The following is an 18,109-nucleotide window of genomic DNA, read 5'->3' on the forward strand; positions in this document are numbered from 1 at the left end:
TAACTAAATGTCTTGTTATCATTATAAATATAATTTTATTCATTTTGAATGTATTGAAAATTGAATGTAAAATAAAATTACAAATTGCCTATGTAACAATGGAATTTCAGTATGCTTTATTAAAGGACATTAAGTCATTTTATTTGGATGGATGTTTCATATTGAATATGTTACTACTTTAGGCAGAGAAAATAATATGCAAAGTATAGTTAATAAGCACATTAAAAGAAAAACAGGATAAAGAAAATTTTATATCAATGAAAGATTAAAATTTCAAGATGGTTCAGGTTTGATGCCACCAATTCATAGACTCAGAGAAGTTGAGGATCAAGAGAGCATATGTGGTTTTCATGAATGAAAATAGAAATTTCTCTCATACTATAACACTGTAGAATAAGTAGTTAAAGAAATAAAATTTGATGTAAATGAATCCATACTATGATTATATGGCATATGTTTACAATGGAATAGGGAATGAATTCAAACAATTTAAAAGTTGCTAACATAGAAGATAAATTTATTTTTTCCATTATATTTTAAGAGACTTATTCCTTCTAGAATGTGTTTTGTCCCTGATATGATGAAATGAATTCTTCTCTGGTCTCAACAAGATAATGTAACACTTAGGAGCAAATATGAAGCCAAGGAGGGCTGCACTGGAAGCTAAGATAGAGAAGACTTCCATAGCCACCATGATCTTCCCTTTAGTGCTATGGTAGACAGGAAGAAAGGTGACCCAGACACAGAAGAACACCAGCATGCTGAATGACAGAAATTTGGATTCATTGAATGTATCAGGCAGATTTCTAGATAGGAATGCCATGGTGTAACCCCCAAGAGCCAAGGAGCAGAGGTATCCCAGAACACAGTGGAAGGCAACAGATGATCCCTTGTTGCAAAAAAGNAGGATTTGTCCATGTTCAGCATGAACATCTTGGTCAATGAATGGAGGAGACNTTGCCATCCATATTCCACAAAGAAGAAGTTGGATCAGGGTACAAATAGGAATTATATAGTTTGGAGCTCTTGAGGTCATTAACCACCTCACCATTCTCCCTGGAAAGGTGGCCTTGAAGGCAATGACCACAGTAATAGCTTTGGCCAACACGGTAGCTAGAGCCACAGTGAATGCAACTCCAAATATGGTCTGCTGAAGGATGCAGGAGGCTGTATTGGGTTGACCAATGAAGTTCAAAGAACATAGTAAGCAGAAGGTGATTGTGATGAGCAAAGTGTAACTGAGACCTCTATTATTGGCTTTCACAATGGGAGTGTCTCTATATTTCACAAAGACTCCAATTACAAAGGCTGTAAGTGCAGATAAGCACAAAGCTATGTTGGCTAGTGTCACCCCCAACGGGTCTTTGTAGGACAGAAAGCTCAAAGCTTTCTGGAAGCAGTGGTTCTTCTCTATACTTGCATAATGACTCTCTGGACACTTTATACACTGGTCCACATCTGTTCAGAAAGGTATATATTATCATGAGATCATCAGCCCAGGCTGAATTGATTCCTTTTTTTTTTTCTGAGTTATTTTTATGTAGAAGGACCATCACAAACTTCACCTTCCTTGTTTTACAGTGAAAAATTATTAAGAACACTGTTGCAAATACTTAAAAAATTATAAAGCATGCCTTGTCTCTAATGTATTTCTAAGTATCTATGGTTGTCATCCAATCATTCTTTACTACCAACACACACTTTCACTTAGATAAGTAATTTACATTTCTATAGTTAATTATGTCTTTCTTAAGATAGACATCAAATTCTAGTAGCTTCTGTTAAAATTCATCTTGTTTATAGTGTCTTGAACTAGCCTAATATTTTTCTGCTTTGACTTACAATTTTTTTCTGCCTTTTATTACAATGCTATATATCTTTTGGAAATAACTAATTTATGGAGTTAACTTGCAGATAATGACATTGGGCCTGATATATCACCCCACTAATTACATATGCTTTATCAATTACACATACAAAACAGGGAGTATTTTTGCAATGTTTTCAGATCATGCTTTTTCACATGTCAGTCCTAAATTTACTTTTCTCTTTAATATTCTCTGTCTTTTCAAATTCTCTTTATTCTCTGCTGGAATTTAGTGAATAGACCCCATTATATTAGTAAATGTTTAAAAACACCCTATAACTGTTTTCATATCATTTTGACCAAGTATTAATTTTCAAATAGAAAATTACTGGAAGAGCTGACAGACTTTAGAGAACTCTTTTATGTTATTGTGCCCTTGAAAATTTTTAATTTGTTTGATTAACCTAAAATATATGTACCCTGATTCTATATTACATTATCAATATACCAAATATTTATATTGCTTAAAATGTGAATTGATCACCAGACCTTGAATTTTACTTCATTAATAATAATAAATTAATATTTCAACTTAAAAATTGTATTATATCATTGCACTAGTTTCAATCAGCAATATTTTCAAATTTTCAGTGTTTAGCATTTATTTCTACAGCAGAGTTAATAAACTGGATCCATGGCAAATTTGGTATTGGTGAGAGACAGTTTGTGATTATGTGTACGCAGCATACATTGACTAATTCAGTTTTTCACATGTATAAGATATGAATACATATATATACATACATAAAGACACAAATATACTATAAGTATGCATATACTTATAAATAAGCAACACAAACACAATCACAGATACACACATATTTTTAAAGATTTGGGAGCTAAAAATTTGATTGTAAAATGTACTATTATCAAAAGGTGGCATTTATGGAAATGAGAGACTGTGGAAAACTTCATAAAAATCAGAAAACTCAAAAGACTGTAAAGAAATAGTGAGATAGATAGATATATAGATAGATAGATAGACAGATATATAGTTAGATAGATAGATACAGTGATATACATAAATTCATGGTTGCAACATCATGTACACAATCACTGCAAGCTCAGGTTTGATGGATAATCATCATGAAAGGAAACTTGACATTAATAACACCATTATTTGAGGAGCTATGTATAGATAGGTCAACCTCGTGTAAAATTGTGAACACTACAAAGTAGAGCTTTCTACAGTGCTTGTCTGTCATTCAAGTATATTTGGCTAAATTGTATTTGAGAGGTTTTGTTTTGTTTTGTTTTTGTTTTGTTTTGTTTTTGAGTGAAAACAAACTGTTAGGGAAGTAGATATGTACAGGTGGTTCTGGTATGTTTTGAAGGCAGAAATATCAAATACAATTTATAGGATTTTGAAAGAAGTAAATAAATACTATTTTAAAATTTTCTGAATTGATCCAACACTTGATGAAATTTTAATAGATAAAGAAATACTAAGAATTATATTTTTCTTTGTTGAAGACAGGATAATTGTGTATATTAACTATTCTTCAAAGTGGAGATATGTTATTCCAAAAACCTCTTAGACTTGCTTTGTTTCTACATTACAGATTGTATACATTGTAAGTTGTATATGCACTGTAAATTGACTTTATAATTACATATATTTTTTCTACTGCATGGAGATAAACAACAGTAATATAATCCAATATGTTTAGGAAATTTAAATATTTAGTTATAGTAGACAGTAATTATGCTGGAAAAATCAAATGCAAATTTCCAATCTCCAGCCTTCTATGAAAATTAGATTGAATTTGATATTACTTACAAGTGCTAGGACATGAACTTATATTCATGCGAATGGTTTCATATTAGCAAGATAGAATAAGGAAAATGCTTAGTGATATCCAACTTAAACAAATTAAATAACATTCTTTAATTTTAGTATCCTAACATTTTCAGAAAATTAATTTTCACAGATTATATAGAGATGAGTATGTACATGTGATATATCTTTCATGCCTTTGACTATTTTTGACACATTTTTCTTGTTTTTATTGTGGATATAAATCTTTAATGTCAGCCAAGTGATATTAAAAAGTCCTGAAGTTTACAAATCTGTGACTCAGTAAGATGGGAAGATAAACGATATGACATTGAGGGTGATTATGAAACCACATACATTACCTCTGTTAGAGTTTATCTACAGAGAATTCAAAAACAAAAGGAGAACAAAACAAAACAAAACAAAACCATGAAAAATGTGTGTTGTGTGACTAGAGCTACTATAGAAAAGAAATAATCAGTATACTTTGAAGCTCCAAGTGATTTAAAAATTTTTAAATTATATGACTTTAGACTATAAATAAAGCATATCATAAAAATAAAAGCCATTGTTTTAAACCAAGAAGAAACCTAGTCAGTGTCCTTGAAATGCATTCTTGGACATCATGCTCTCCCCAGCCCCTCCCTTGTGTATATCTATCTGTATTTGTGTACTTTGCCATACTTTGCCATTTTATGTCTAGCATATGGTCATGTCAGTATTATCATAAAAAAGACTAATAAATACCACAAAATCTAAGTATTAATGCATTCAAAAATTGTGAATAAGTTTCAAAGATTGATTTTGTGACTTCTATGGAAGCACTATTAATAGTTTCTCACCTATTCTATAACTGACCTGAAATTAAATAGCAAATTTTATATACTACACATGTTACTCTCTTGAATGCAGCCAAAATCACAACATATAGTAAGGCGGCAGTAGTTATTTCAAAAATTATCTCCTTGAGGGAACCAACTTTTATTTAGTTGATTTGAAATCTATGAAATGTATGTAAATTATGAAATCAGAACCTTCTACTAAGAAGAATTAGAGAAGAGTATGGATGATAGTTGCCAACCTAATCATTCAAATCATGTTAGACTGTTAATCCGTTCATATTCTGTGTATTCCCATAATGCATTACTCTTTATCAAGTTAAAATTAACAGGAAAACTTGAAAAACTCTCATTTAATTGACTTTATCTGTTCTTTAAAAATATTTCTATTTAATTTATAATGTAATTATAACATAAAATAATAAAATTCACTGTAAATTTTAAGATTCCAGAGCAATACAATTAAGCTTATTCAAAATATGCATACTTGAGCTTCAATGATGTAATTATTAAATAACTGATATAAAATATGTTTGCAAATTAATGGTGGTAACTATTATTATTCTCTGTCTCTCTCTATATATATATATACCTGTGTATTTATCTTCTCTCTGTATATGTGCATATATGAACATGTATTTAAATAAAATATATGACATCTGCATACATAGTTATGTACATATAAAAGCACATACATTATACATGTATGTACATGTATATCTGTAACTTTAATTCATGTGATAGATATTCATTCCTAAAATCAACAATAAAAAAATGGCCTAATTGTATTGTCTCATGATAGCAAACTCCTCATCAATTTATGCAGTAATATGGGAAGTGGATCATTAGTTACAAGAGTTATATGCAAAGTGCCATATAATAGTCTTTCTCTCATACAAACTTGTGTTGTTTTCTTTTCTTTTTTTATTATTAGATATTTCCTTAATTTACATTTCAAATGCTATCCCCATAGCCCCCTATATTCTCCCTCCACCCTGCTCCCCAACCCACCCACTCCTGCTTCCTGGCCCTGGCATTTCCCTGTACTGAGGCATATGATCTTTGCAATACCAAGAGCCTCTCCTCCCATTGATGGCCAACTAGGCCATCCTCTGCTACATATGCAACTAGAGACACGAGCTCTGGCAGGGTACTGGTTACTTCATATCATTGTTCCTCCTATAGGGTGGCAGACCCCTTTAGCTCCTTGGGTATTTCTCTAGCTCCTTCATTAGGAGCCCTGTGTTCCATCCTATAGATGCCTTGTGTGTTTTTTTTTTAATTCTTTATTTATGTTTATGATGGTAGTGAGCCACCATGTGGTTACTGGGATTTGAACTCAGGACCTTAGGAAGAGCAGTCAGTGCTCTTAAATGCTGAGCCATCTCTCCAGCCCCACCTGGTGTTCTTAATGAGAACAAAAGCTCACTCTCCAGATCCTAGCAATATGTTACTCTCATATTTCAAATAGTCATACAAATTAATCTATTATATTTTAAATTCAAATCCATAATTTTCTCATATAGCAACAGAAATTGTAGAAAGATATTTAACTAATACAAATGAAAATGTGTGTGAAATGCAATAATTATCAATTGCCACTTGGGTATACTCAGCTAGATGTGTTCTAAATAAAATTTTCAAAAAAATTAAGTGATTGTATTGTTAATCTGTCTTAGTTATTGTTCTATACCTGTGAACAGACAAGAACTAATAAAAATTATTTAACTAGGGTGTTGGCTTATAAGTTTACATTGTTAGTCCATTTCTGACATATCAATAAACAGACAGAGATGACACTTGAGCACTTGATAAATTCTTGTATCCTTATTTGAAAGCAGAATTCAGAGAAAATAGAGAACCTTTTAAAATCTCAAATCTTACCTCTTGTATCGCATCACCCTGCAAAGGATCTCAAATACTAATCTTTCCTGAATTGCCCAATAACAAAATAAAATGTCGTGTTAAAATTTTATCCAAGAGAATTCAAGGAGTTAGCTATCCCTGTACTGTGCAAATAACTACTAGAAATTAGATTTTTCTGAACATATTGGGCAGTTTGACCTATAAATTTATAGGCTGCATACATAAGCCAGACCAAACTCACATATAAAGAGTGGAGGTAGGCATAAAAAACGCACCCCCAGAAAATAAGATATTGACAATTGGTAGCTCTTGGTAGGAGAGTCAGTTTTTATCATGCCTCACATATTGGTTGATAAACACAAATGAGATCTACATACACAGATGTAGAAGAATATCACAGAAATTATTTACTGGGTTAATTACAAAATCTTGACTAGTTAGGAAAGAAGGGAATAGATCTGGTATGATTGAGAATGGTGTGGTGGTTTGTATATGCTTGGCTCATGCAGTGAAATTATTAAGAGGTATGGCCTTATTGGAATAGGTGTGTCACTCTGGGAATAGGCTTTAAAACATTGATTCCAGCTGTCTGGAAGGCAAATTTAGATTAATTGCTTTGAAAAAAATTAAGTCTCAAAAGCAGTTTTGTATAATTTCTGTTGTGTGGTTCACTATTATGAAGAGTGTTTTAATGAAAAGGAGAAAGCTGAAAAAGAAAAAAAATACAAAACATATTGTTCAATTATTAGAAGGGGCACCAGAAAGTAAAATGCAGCTGAATCATATGTTCAAGGAAATAAAGCAATTAAGGGAGTAGGGCTTTGAGGGAAGATTCTTCCTCAGCCCCCAGCTAAGTTTAGGTTCAGGCATAGTGGTACTCACCTTTAATCCCAGGAGAGAGAGGCAAGCAGATCTCTGAGTTCAAGTGCAGCCTAGTAAAGAGCAATTTGTAAGTAGAGAGAAGTTGAAGTCCAGGCTTGGAGGATCACAGCTTATTCATAGCACTTAGGAGATAGGCATGTAGATCTCTGCATTCAAGAAAAATCTATAGAGCAAGTTCCAGGATAGCCAAGTTTAGGCCAAGAAGAAGTTGGAAAACAGGAAGTTGGTGATAATATAATAGAGTAAAGGGACAAAGTTTCAGTCACAGCAAACAGCAGAACTCAGCAGTATGACTTTGTAGTGCTAGTTTTAGATTCAAGAATAGAAGGGAGTACGGAAACAATTGATGCTGGTTAGCTGTAGCTAAGAAATTAGCAATTATTAAGAAGAGACTAGCATCACTGTGGTGCAATCTGGGAGGAGTTTTCAAGGAGCACAAAGATGTATTCTAGAGATAACCAAGGTTGCACCTACAGCTAGAACTGAAATTAGTAACGTGTAAGAACTGAACTTAGTAATGTGTAAGAAATCTGATGGTACTGGCTTTTAAGGTCTGATGGGGAGAGCAGCTATGGCTTGGCATTGTGAGAGACCTTAGAAGGCTGTTGGTGAAGGTTTAACTTCAGCTGCAGTTGATAACCCAGGATTAAGAGGTCATGCAAAGATGCTGAGGCATGAGACCATGCAAAAAGGCTATTGGTGAAGCCTAGTTGCAGCAGAAGGCCATAGTATATTGGCATTGCCAGTACCATGAGATGATCTCCCAGAATAGCAGTCACAGTGGAGTGAAGTCAACAAGAGTCTAGAGGGCTACAGAGGACAGAGCTAGAGAAGTGACATAAGCCTTTTAGAGGAGCTGAGAAGATCATGTGTGCATTTCAGACACCGTAATAAGAAGCGATGAAGTTGAAATTGTCTTGGAGACCCTAAGATGTGAAAGATGTCAGAGCTGTGGGATACTTGCTGAGGAAAGCTGCTCACAGAGAGTGGTATCTGCCCAGGAGATCAAAGATGAAAATGGAGTTGATGAACTAAAGTCTATTTGTCATCAGATGTAAAGATGAAGAGTTTGAGTTTGCCCAGCTGATTTCCTGTCTTACTTTGGGGATAGCAGTTAAGTGACTGAATGAATCTCAGAAGAGACTTTGAACTTTGGACTTTTAACATTGTTGAGAATGATATAGACCTGGGGGAATTTGCAAGTCAAAGACAGAATATATTTATTATTATGGTGTGGCTAGGCATGGCTCCATAGAACATAGGGTTTGAATAACCCTGTGCAGGTCAGGGAGTGGAATGTGATGATTTGTATATGCTTGGGCCAAGGAGTTGCAGTATAAGAGGTGTGGTCTTGTTGGAGTAGGTGTATCACTGTGGCATGGGCTTTAATACCCTGGTCCTAGATGTCCTGAAGGCTATTTTCTTCAGTTTACCTTCAGAACAAAATGTAGAACTCTCAGCTCTTCCTACACCATGCCTGACTGGCTACTGCTGTGCTCACACCTTGATGATAATAGACTAAATCTCTGAACCTGCTAGCTAGCCACAATTAAATATTGCCTTTTTCAAAATTTCTGTAGTTATGTATTCTGTTAATAGCAGTAAAACCCTAACTAAAACAAGGAGTGGATATAATCAAAACACATTGTACAAAGTTATTAAACAACTAAACAATGAGAGAAATTATATTTTGAAAATGAATTGGAGATAATCACTGCTATGAAGATGTAAAAGATCTGAGTATTAAATTTATTGAAACAGCTGGAAAAGCGATATTGGCACCTTATCAATATGGGCTAAATGGCACCATCATATAAACATATTGTGAAGTACAATGAAAATATTTTTTCTTCCACAATAAATATTGTCAGTGAATCACAGAAATAAATCAAGTATAAATTTTTATGGCTATGATGGTCCATTTCAAAGAGACGCTAAGAATTATGACATTTAAATTCCTAAAAAAGAAATGAAAATATTTATTTCTGATTGAATTCAGACCATTTTCATTGCCTAGTTTATTATGGAATCCTGTGGAGAAATGGGAAAGATTTCTTTAAAACCTGCTTTTACCTGTCTCATTAGAAATTTCATTGTCTGCACAAGGAGTACAATTGTAGCAGCAGATGGCCTTGCCCTCCAGGGTTACTTTTCTGAAACCAGGCTCACAGCTCTTACTGCACACAGCCTCAGGGATCTGAGAAAATAAAAGTGATGTTTTCTAAATCTTATGGTTTTATGAAAATAATAAATAGAATCTTTAATGTTATACAATGAATTTCTGAGTATTTTTATAAATACAGAGGATTGTTTAGAAAGATTATGTCCTGGAGAAACAAATGTGCTTAAGGATTTATCTGAGAATTATCAATGTTAGTGAATTTGTATACATAATAAGGTATGGACAAGTTTGAGAAACTTAGGTGATAGGGGATAGAAACTGAAGGAATGACCATCCATAGACTGCCCCACCTGGGGATCCATCCCATAAACAACCACCAAACCCAGACACTATTGTAGATGCCAACAAGATTTTGCTGACAGGAGCCCGATATAGCTGTCTCCTAAGAGGCACTGCCAATGGTTGGCAAATACAGAAGTGGATGCTCACAGTCATCCAGTGGATGGAGCACAGGGTTCCTGATGAAGGAGCTAGAGAAAGTACCCAAGGAGCTGAAGGGGAAGCTAAAAGCCCCGTAGGAGGAACAACAATATGAACTAACCAGTACACCAAGAGCTCCCTGGGACTAAACCACCAATCAAAGAAAACACATGGTGGAACTCATGGCTCTAGCTGCATATGTAGCAGAGAATTGCCTAGTCGGTCATCAATGGGAGGAACGTCCCTTGGTCCTGTGAAGGTTCTATGCCTCAGTATAGGAGAATGCCAGGACCAGGAAGCAGGAGTGTGTGGGTTGGTGAGCAGGGGGAGGGGGAAGGGAATAGGGGATTTTCAGAGGGGAAACTAGGAAAGAGGATAACATTTGAAATGTAAATAAAGAAAATATCTAATAATTTAAAAAGAGAACTAAATTGTCAAATAAATATAAAATGTTTCAAGAAGGCTAAAAAAAAAAAAAGGAAAATCATGGACTCACTACAGAGTGATACTATCTTTATACTTTCTGACATTTATCATCTTTACTTCCATCATGATTGTGAATCTTGTCTTTAAATTTGATAGGATTTAGATTGGACATAGAAACAAAGTTATGTGTATATCTAGGAAGAAATATATAGATAAATTTAGCTTATATAAAAAGGGGCACTTAAATTCTGATGATGTTACAACAAATGTATAGAAGATAGAAGAATGCAGCATTATTCATGTTTTTTTCTCATTCAGAGAATATATATATATATGTCTAAATATACTGCACCCTCAAATTTCTTCTTAAGTTATTTCAGTTCTCTATTTATAGGACATTGGCAAACCAGTAGATTCTCCACGTGCATGCCATATAGGTCTCTTTTTCTAGTGCCTGAAAAAGCTAGCACAATTGTTCATGGGATGGAATTTTTAAGTAAATTGACAATGAACTTACTGAGAATATATGGACAGTTAAGGGATACTAACAGAGTTATGGTATTTAAAATACAATAAAGGCTAAACTATTTGGGTATCTATTTCCATACTACTGGCAACATTTGTGAAGTAAGTTAAACTTTTGGAAATACAGAATTGCTGGAGTAATTATTTCAATGTGGTTGGAACTGAAACATTTTAATCCTCTACTAAGGTCTAGGTTTAACATTGTTCTTACTGTAAATATGGATATATAGTAACAGTATCTTTCTAGTTTTTGAGCCTTTCTTCATGACAAATCTACCCTTGCTGCCATTCTCTGTCAATGGAAGACCTTCATACTTCTGAAGCCATAACCAAAAATATACAGGTTTTTACCATAAGTCACATTTGAAAATGTCATTTGATTATATAATAAAAAGTAAATTTTATATTGTTTCATGTTATTAATCCCAAATGAGAAAATTTCTAAAACACTTTGACCCATAAGACATTTGAGAGCTGGAAATTTCCTCTTCCAGTGTTGCTAATTTTTGACAAGTGGAAACTAAATAATATTCATATGAATGATTACTGCAAGCCTTATTTCACACTAAATACTTCCTCTAATCTGAATGAAGGAACAAAAAACATAATACCCTAGTACTACAATTGTGCTATTTTAGTCTAGTAATCAAAGTGTGATGAACCTTAAGTCATAAAACAAATGCTATTTCATCTGAAATTAATTTTTAACACAAGCTTAAAGTATTGATTTAATATATAACCCACCTCTGAAAATCCTCCTGCCCATTGTATCATATGCTCAGATAAGGACAACTGTTGGCCCTTGGGGGCATTTGCTGAGAAGGATCCTATTTTCACCTTTTGTCCAAGACCCTTTGGTAAATTCCACAGGTTAAGAATGTCATATTCTGCATTTAATTTCTGTCTCCCACCTGAATTCATATTGTTTCTCTCATCAATGTCTTTCAGGAAAATGTTAAGCTAAAAGAAATTCATTAATTTATATTACACTGTGTCCAAGAAGCAGAATTGAATTTTGATATGAAAGTCAAATTAATGAAGCTTCCATTAATGTTAAATAAATGAATGGCTGAGTGTGTGGGATACCATTCTGCTTTGAATGACAATGCAGTTTCAAGAGAAAATGATAGAATCACTCCACAGTGATACTATCTTTATACTTTCTAACTAATACATTTATCACCTTAAGCAAACTCATGTAATGATGAAAGATTTTGGACTCATGCAAATGTTAACTTTTTTGAAACTTAGCCAGACTCATTTGCTTTCAGAATATCTTCAAAGATCGACAGTCTTAAATGAAGGTGCTGATGTTTAAAGGGTAATAAAAGGGAGTTATTTAGTTATAAAGCCACTCTCATTGTTTCGCTTAAATTTCTAATCATTTATTCCTGTTGTAAGAAATATACAGAAAAATTTTTGATTTTTATTGTATGTACTATAATGAGAATATCACATATCTAGCTCTTGATGACATGACATTTGTATTGACTAATAACATATCCTCCTGTAATATTTCATTCCATTTATCAGCAACACACACTTGAAATTTTTTTACTTCTAAATGAATTTAGAAACACAAATTTCCCATGAGTGAACAAGATGAATATATTTTAGGATACCTAATTTGCTTTCATTGCAGATTGCATACATCAGGGTACTGATAATACAATATACTACAGTGGTTATTACCTGCCAGGGGAAGAAGGCCATCATTTCATCATTTTCATGTGCTTGTATTTGTTCTTGTTGAAGAGTCATCTGGTGGAGACTATGAGCCACAGCATACACAGCATTATAGATATTGTTGCTTTCTTCACTGATAGTCATGTCCATTATATGACTAGGTAACATATCCAGAGAAGCATTGGAGTGACAGTCAGCCAACAGTTGACAATCAATATCAGAAAATGAGCACTTGAAGAACAAATGCCATAACTTAGGAAGGTAAATGTCTTCTGGGTATTTGTAAGGATTAACTGTTTGAATAAACTTAGTAAGCTCAAATCTTTCTCTATAATGGTAAGTAAAGATTAGGCTACCATGGAATGAGTCAAACATGAAATAATCAGCATAGTCAGTAATATAAGGTTCAATGTTCATGACCCAGACTTTCCCTGTCAACAATCTTTCACCAATATTTCTCATTAGACCTGTGAGAGAATCAATGTCACCATAAATAATTATGACATTTGTCTCATCCATATTTTCCCAAAATTTGTTAATATATGAAGCCCACGTGTCAGGGATCATTTTCACAAAAGCTATGCAGATGCCTTTTCTATCCATATCTTCTCTGAACTCAGATAACATTATATTTCCTTTGTGATCATCTGGGAGTATGAGGCCAACCCAGGACCACCTAAAATGAACCATCAAAGATACAATGCCAAGTGGAATTAATGTGTACTTGGGGGCCATCTGGTAAAGCGAAGAATATTGACCACGGTCATTCAGGATGGGATCATAAGGTCCAAAAGAAAGCTGAACCAAAAAAAGAGGAAGAATATTAACATTGAACAAAATTCCATTCCTTAACAACAAATGACAACAGAAAACAAAGTTAGTTTTATCGAAAATTTATAGGAAAATGCCATTTATATAATTGTACAGAAATTCCTGCCAAACCTGTTAGTTTCAAGGGTCTACCTATTTATTTATTTATTTATTTATTTATTTATTTATTTATTTATTATATCTTCATTCTTTCTCTTGCATGCAAGAGAAACTTGGATTGATATCCAAGTGTTTGAGTACTTGCTTTGATGTTGAACAATTTGAATACCCCTCTTGTAGTTTTAAAAACACCTGTATTATCAACAAGGGATGTGATTTCCAGTTCTCACACTCCAAATCTTTTTACCTGAGGAAATTTAAAGAGTTGAAGTAATGTTCCATTTTGGGCAGATGTTGTCCATGATGTTCCTGTGAGGGCAGCAGTAAATTTTCTTTTGGCACAATTGTAATTTGGTAAAATCTTTTTCTGCCCTTGAGATGTGAGCCAAAAACAGGCATTCATGAGAGTTTCCTTCTCAGTGAATCTGACATTGTAGAAATCAAATCCAAGAGATATATTAGGTAAAAGATTAGGATTCCCATTGATCTCCTCAATAGCAAATACCAAAGCCAGAATATATTGGTAGTTCTTAAAATTATACCTGTATAAATGGCAAAATACACACAAGAAAAATACAGCATGGACCACATGTTGAGTATAGTAAGCTTGTATTCTTATCTTTTATTGGCTATTTTCTTTTTTTTTTTTAATTTGAAATGTTATCCCCTTTCTTGATTTCCCCCACCAAGAAACCCTCATCCCACCATGCCTTACCTTACTTCTATGAGGGTTCTCCACCATCCACACACCCATCCACTCCTGCTTCCACAACCTGGAATTCCCCTTCACTGATTCATAGGATCAATGACACCTCCTCCCATTGATGCCACCAACAATGGAGGAATGTGATCATTTCATTAGATGCTGAAAAAGCATTTGACATAATTCAACACCCCTTCATGATCTTAGAAAGATCAGGAAATGGAGGACGATACTTAAACATAGTGAAAGTAATATACAGCAAACCAGTAGCCAACATTAAACTAAATGGAGAGAAACTTGAAGCAATCTCACAAAAATCAAAGAGTAGACAAGGCATCCTGTGCTCTCCCTACCTATTCAATATAGTACTTGACATCCTAGACAGATCAATTAGGCAACAAAAAGAGGTCAAAGGGATACAAATTTGAAAGAAAAAATTCAAAATAACACTATTTGCAGATGATATGAGACTATGCCAGAGAACTCCGGTGGAGTAGGCTTGTGTAGGCAGTAATGCCAAAAAGCTGCTCATGAGAAATGAATTCCTAAAACTCTTCTCCTGGAGGTCTGACGAAAGTCTACCCTCCAGTCTTTGGATGAGTTTGGCAGGCATAAAGCCTGGAAGCTGTTCTTGAGGATCAGAGTTCCATGGTAATTCTTCTCCTGGAGGTTTGGCATTTTCTCCTGAACCCATAATTATCAAATTCCCACCGCATTAGTTTAATGTATAGACTCACGCGCACTCTATTAAGCATTACCCTATAGTAAATGCCCTTTAAGATTGTATTCTAACATTAGCTAAAGCCTTTTCCCAGTGTTCTTAGATTCCAGATAGTAACAAGGAATTTAACCTATTCAATAACCAATTAAGTACTAGTCATTAAATCAGCTATCTACAGAAAGAGACTGGAATTCTCACTGAGATAGAAATTCTTATTACAGACTATATTCTGTGCCAACAGCAAATTAAGTTACTATACTGATAAATGGGAATTCTCCAGACATAGATAAGTATTAACAAGGCCTAAGTCCTTGACACTACTTTATTCCTGAGGCCAGGCAAGAGTTAAAAACCCCTCTAGCCCAATTAACTCTAAAGTGTGAAACTCAGCCAGACCCCAACAGGTGCTAATCTCTAAGATAAACATAGCCCTTTTGTAGTCACTCCTCTTACATCTGGAGGGATGCTGATCCCTAACGTAAACTTTGCAGTCACTCCCTTTGCACCTGGGAAACTTCAATGTACCATATCTGTTATGTTTTACAATTTATGATATTCGCTGTAATATAATTAGTCTAAGCTCAACCAGAAGATTACATTCAGATTCAACACCTCTCTTGTGTGTTTGTCTGTCTGTCACGTCCTAATCTTTGCCCATCTTCTCTAGAGAACCGTTTTATGCAGGCACAGGACCCAGAGAGTCTGTGGCAAGACTATACTTAAGTGACCCCCAAAATAACACCAGAGAATTACTAAACCTGAAAACAAGTTCAGCAAAGTGGCTGGATATAAAAATTGACTCAAACAAATAAGTAGCCTTCTTCTACTCAACGGATAAACAGGCTGAGAAAGATATTAGGGAAACAACACCTTTCACAATATTCAAAATAATATAAAATACCTTGATGTGACTCTAACCAAGCAAGTGAAAGATGGGTATGTTCAAGAACTTCAATCTCTGAAGAGAGAAATCGAAGAAGATCTAGAAAATAGAAAGACCTCCCATGCTCATGGATTGTCAGGATTAATATAGTAAAAATGGCCATCTTGTCAAAAGCAATCTACCAACTCAATACAATCCTCATCTGGCTTTATGTGGAGGTTCTTGATCCACTTGGATTTGAGCTTTGTAAAAGGAAATGATAATGGATCAATTTGCATTCTTCTATATGCTGACCACCAGTTAAACCAACTCAATTCTTCATACATTAAGAGAAATTTGCATATTCATTTGGAATAACAAAAAAAAAATACCAAGGATAGCCAAAATTATTCTCAACACTAAAATAATTTCTGGGAGATTCAACACCCCTGACTTCAAGCAGTATTATAGAGCAGCAGTGATAAAATCTGTCTGGTACTGGTATAGAGATAGGCATGTAGATCAATGAAATAGAATTAACAACCCAGAAATGAACTCACATAATACAGTCACTTGATCTTTGACAAAGAACCTAAAACCATCCAGTGGAAAAAAGACAGCATTTTCAACAAATGGTGCTGGTTCAACTGGTGGTCAGCATGTAGAAGAATGCAAATCAATTCACTATCATTTCCTTTTTCAAAGGTCAAATCCAAGTGGATCAAGGACATCCACATAAAGCCAGATACACTAAAAGTAATATAAGATAAAGTGGGGAAAAGCCTTGAACATATGGGCACAGGGAAAATTTTCCTGGACAGATAATCAATGGCTTATGCTCATTTTATATTACTTCTCACTAATTATAGTTCCTCAAAGCATACTTTATTTATTATTTATTATTATATACAAAAATGATCAGTCTACATATCTTGAATCAACCTTCTCCCAAAAATAGAAATCTTATGGTATCTTGATCTTGGTCTTCTAGGATGTTTAATTATGAAAATCCACATTTTTTTATTATCCAACCAATAAGATTTTTAAACAGTATATTTATTAAATAATATTCCCAGTTAAATACATTTCATATGGGTCACTGTTAACATAACTCTGATATTATTTTTCTCATTATGGCAATCAGAATTTGCTGGTGGATAAAAGACCAGCTTAGAACTTACTCCATATGATCATGCATTACAGGCATGCTCTCACATTGCTTTGGGAAATATTACCTCCAGTCATGATTTTTACTTGGAATAGTATACTCTCTGAGACTTCTTTTCAATTGTATATTAATAACTTATGTGAAAAGAAAACTACAGTTTTTCTCTAAAATGCCCCAAATATATTACATACAAATATATTTCATTTCAGTATCAGGGTGTTGTTCATAAACAGGCTTCATTAAGTTTCCATTGTGTGATGTTTTCTTCCCCAAATAGCTTATAGAACTTAGTTCAGAAGCACTGAAATATTCTATAAAGTCTTGGTCTTAGAATCAGTTTTTGGGATTAATCTCAAGAGTACAATAATTCCTCAATAATTTAGGGAGAATATATTTATGATTTCATAGTATTTATAACTATACACAATGACATGTGAAGGCTCACATAAATCAAAGCACTAGCATGGAGAATGGAGGTATCCAGGCAAACTAAGCACAAGCTGACAGGCTGTCCTTATTAGTGCTTTATTACTGAGAGAAGACACAATAACCACAGCAACTCTCATACAGGAAAACATTTAACTAAGAATTACTTCCCATTTCAGTGCTTTAGTTTAGTATGGTCATGGTGGAAAGTACAGCACTATGCAGGCAGAAATTCCATTTTATATTTTTGCATCTTAATCTACATGCAGCAAAAGTGGAAACTAAGACATACTATCAAGACTTAAGCTTCTTAGACATATAAGCCTACCCCGACTGTGACACACTTACTCTAGAAAGTCTACACCTTACTCAAACAAGGTCATACCTCATAATAGTACAACACATTATATGCAAAAAATTTAAAAAAGAATAGAATATGGGAGGCATTCCTGTTAAAACCATTACCTTCCTTTCCTTGGCATTCTTAGCTTGTAGGCATAACATAATGAAAAATGAATTGAATCTGTCTTCAAAACATCCCATAATTAAAATATCCTCAAATTTATTTAAAATCTAAAGTTCAGATTCTCTTCTGAGAATCCTGCATTCTCTCATCAACTAATTTCCAGTAAAATCAAAATAAAAGAGCAGATCCCATAGTTATAATATATATTGACTCAGAATATACATTACCATTTCAAATTTGAGGAAGGGGAGCACAGCACAGCGTTGAAATGATGAAACAAAGCTAGGAAAAGAAAGAAAGAAAGAAAGAAAGAAAGAAAGAAAGAAAGAAAGAAAGAAAGAAAGAGAGAGAGAGAGAGAGAGA

At 33.9% G+C, this 18,109-nt stretch overlaps 1 protein-coding gene across 1 annotated transcript in view; it reads right to left on the bottom strand.

Moving 5' to 3' along the window:
- Positions 1–529: 529 nt before the first annotated feature.
- The window catches only part of LOC110283778 (vomeronasal type-2 receptor 116-like), a 25,881-nt gene continuing 8,301 nt past the window's right edge, over positions 530–18,109 (bottom strand). The window contains exons 2-6 of the mRNA XM_021149261.1: positions 13,648–13,942; positions 12,477–13,268; positions 11,529–11,744; positions 9,305–9,428; positions 530–1,458 (exon numbers count right to left, since the gene is read on the bottom strand). Of these exons, the coding sequence (XP_021004920.1) occupies positions 530–1,458; positions 9,305–9,428; positions 11,529–11,744; positions 12,477–13,268; positions 13,648–13,942 (2,356 nt within the window). The remainder of the gene's footprint in view (positions 1,459–9,304; positions 9,429–11,528; positions 11,745–12,476; positions 13,269–13,647; positions 13,943–18,109) is intronic.

Source organism: Mus caroli, chromosome 17 (assembly GCF_900094665.2).
Source record: "Mus caroli chromosome 17, CAROLI_EIJ_v1.1, whole genome shotgun sequence".
Lineage (NCBI taxonomy): Eukaryota > Metazoa > Chordata > Mammalia > Rodentia > Muridae > Mus > Mus caroli.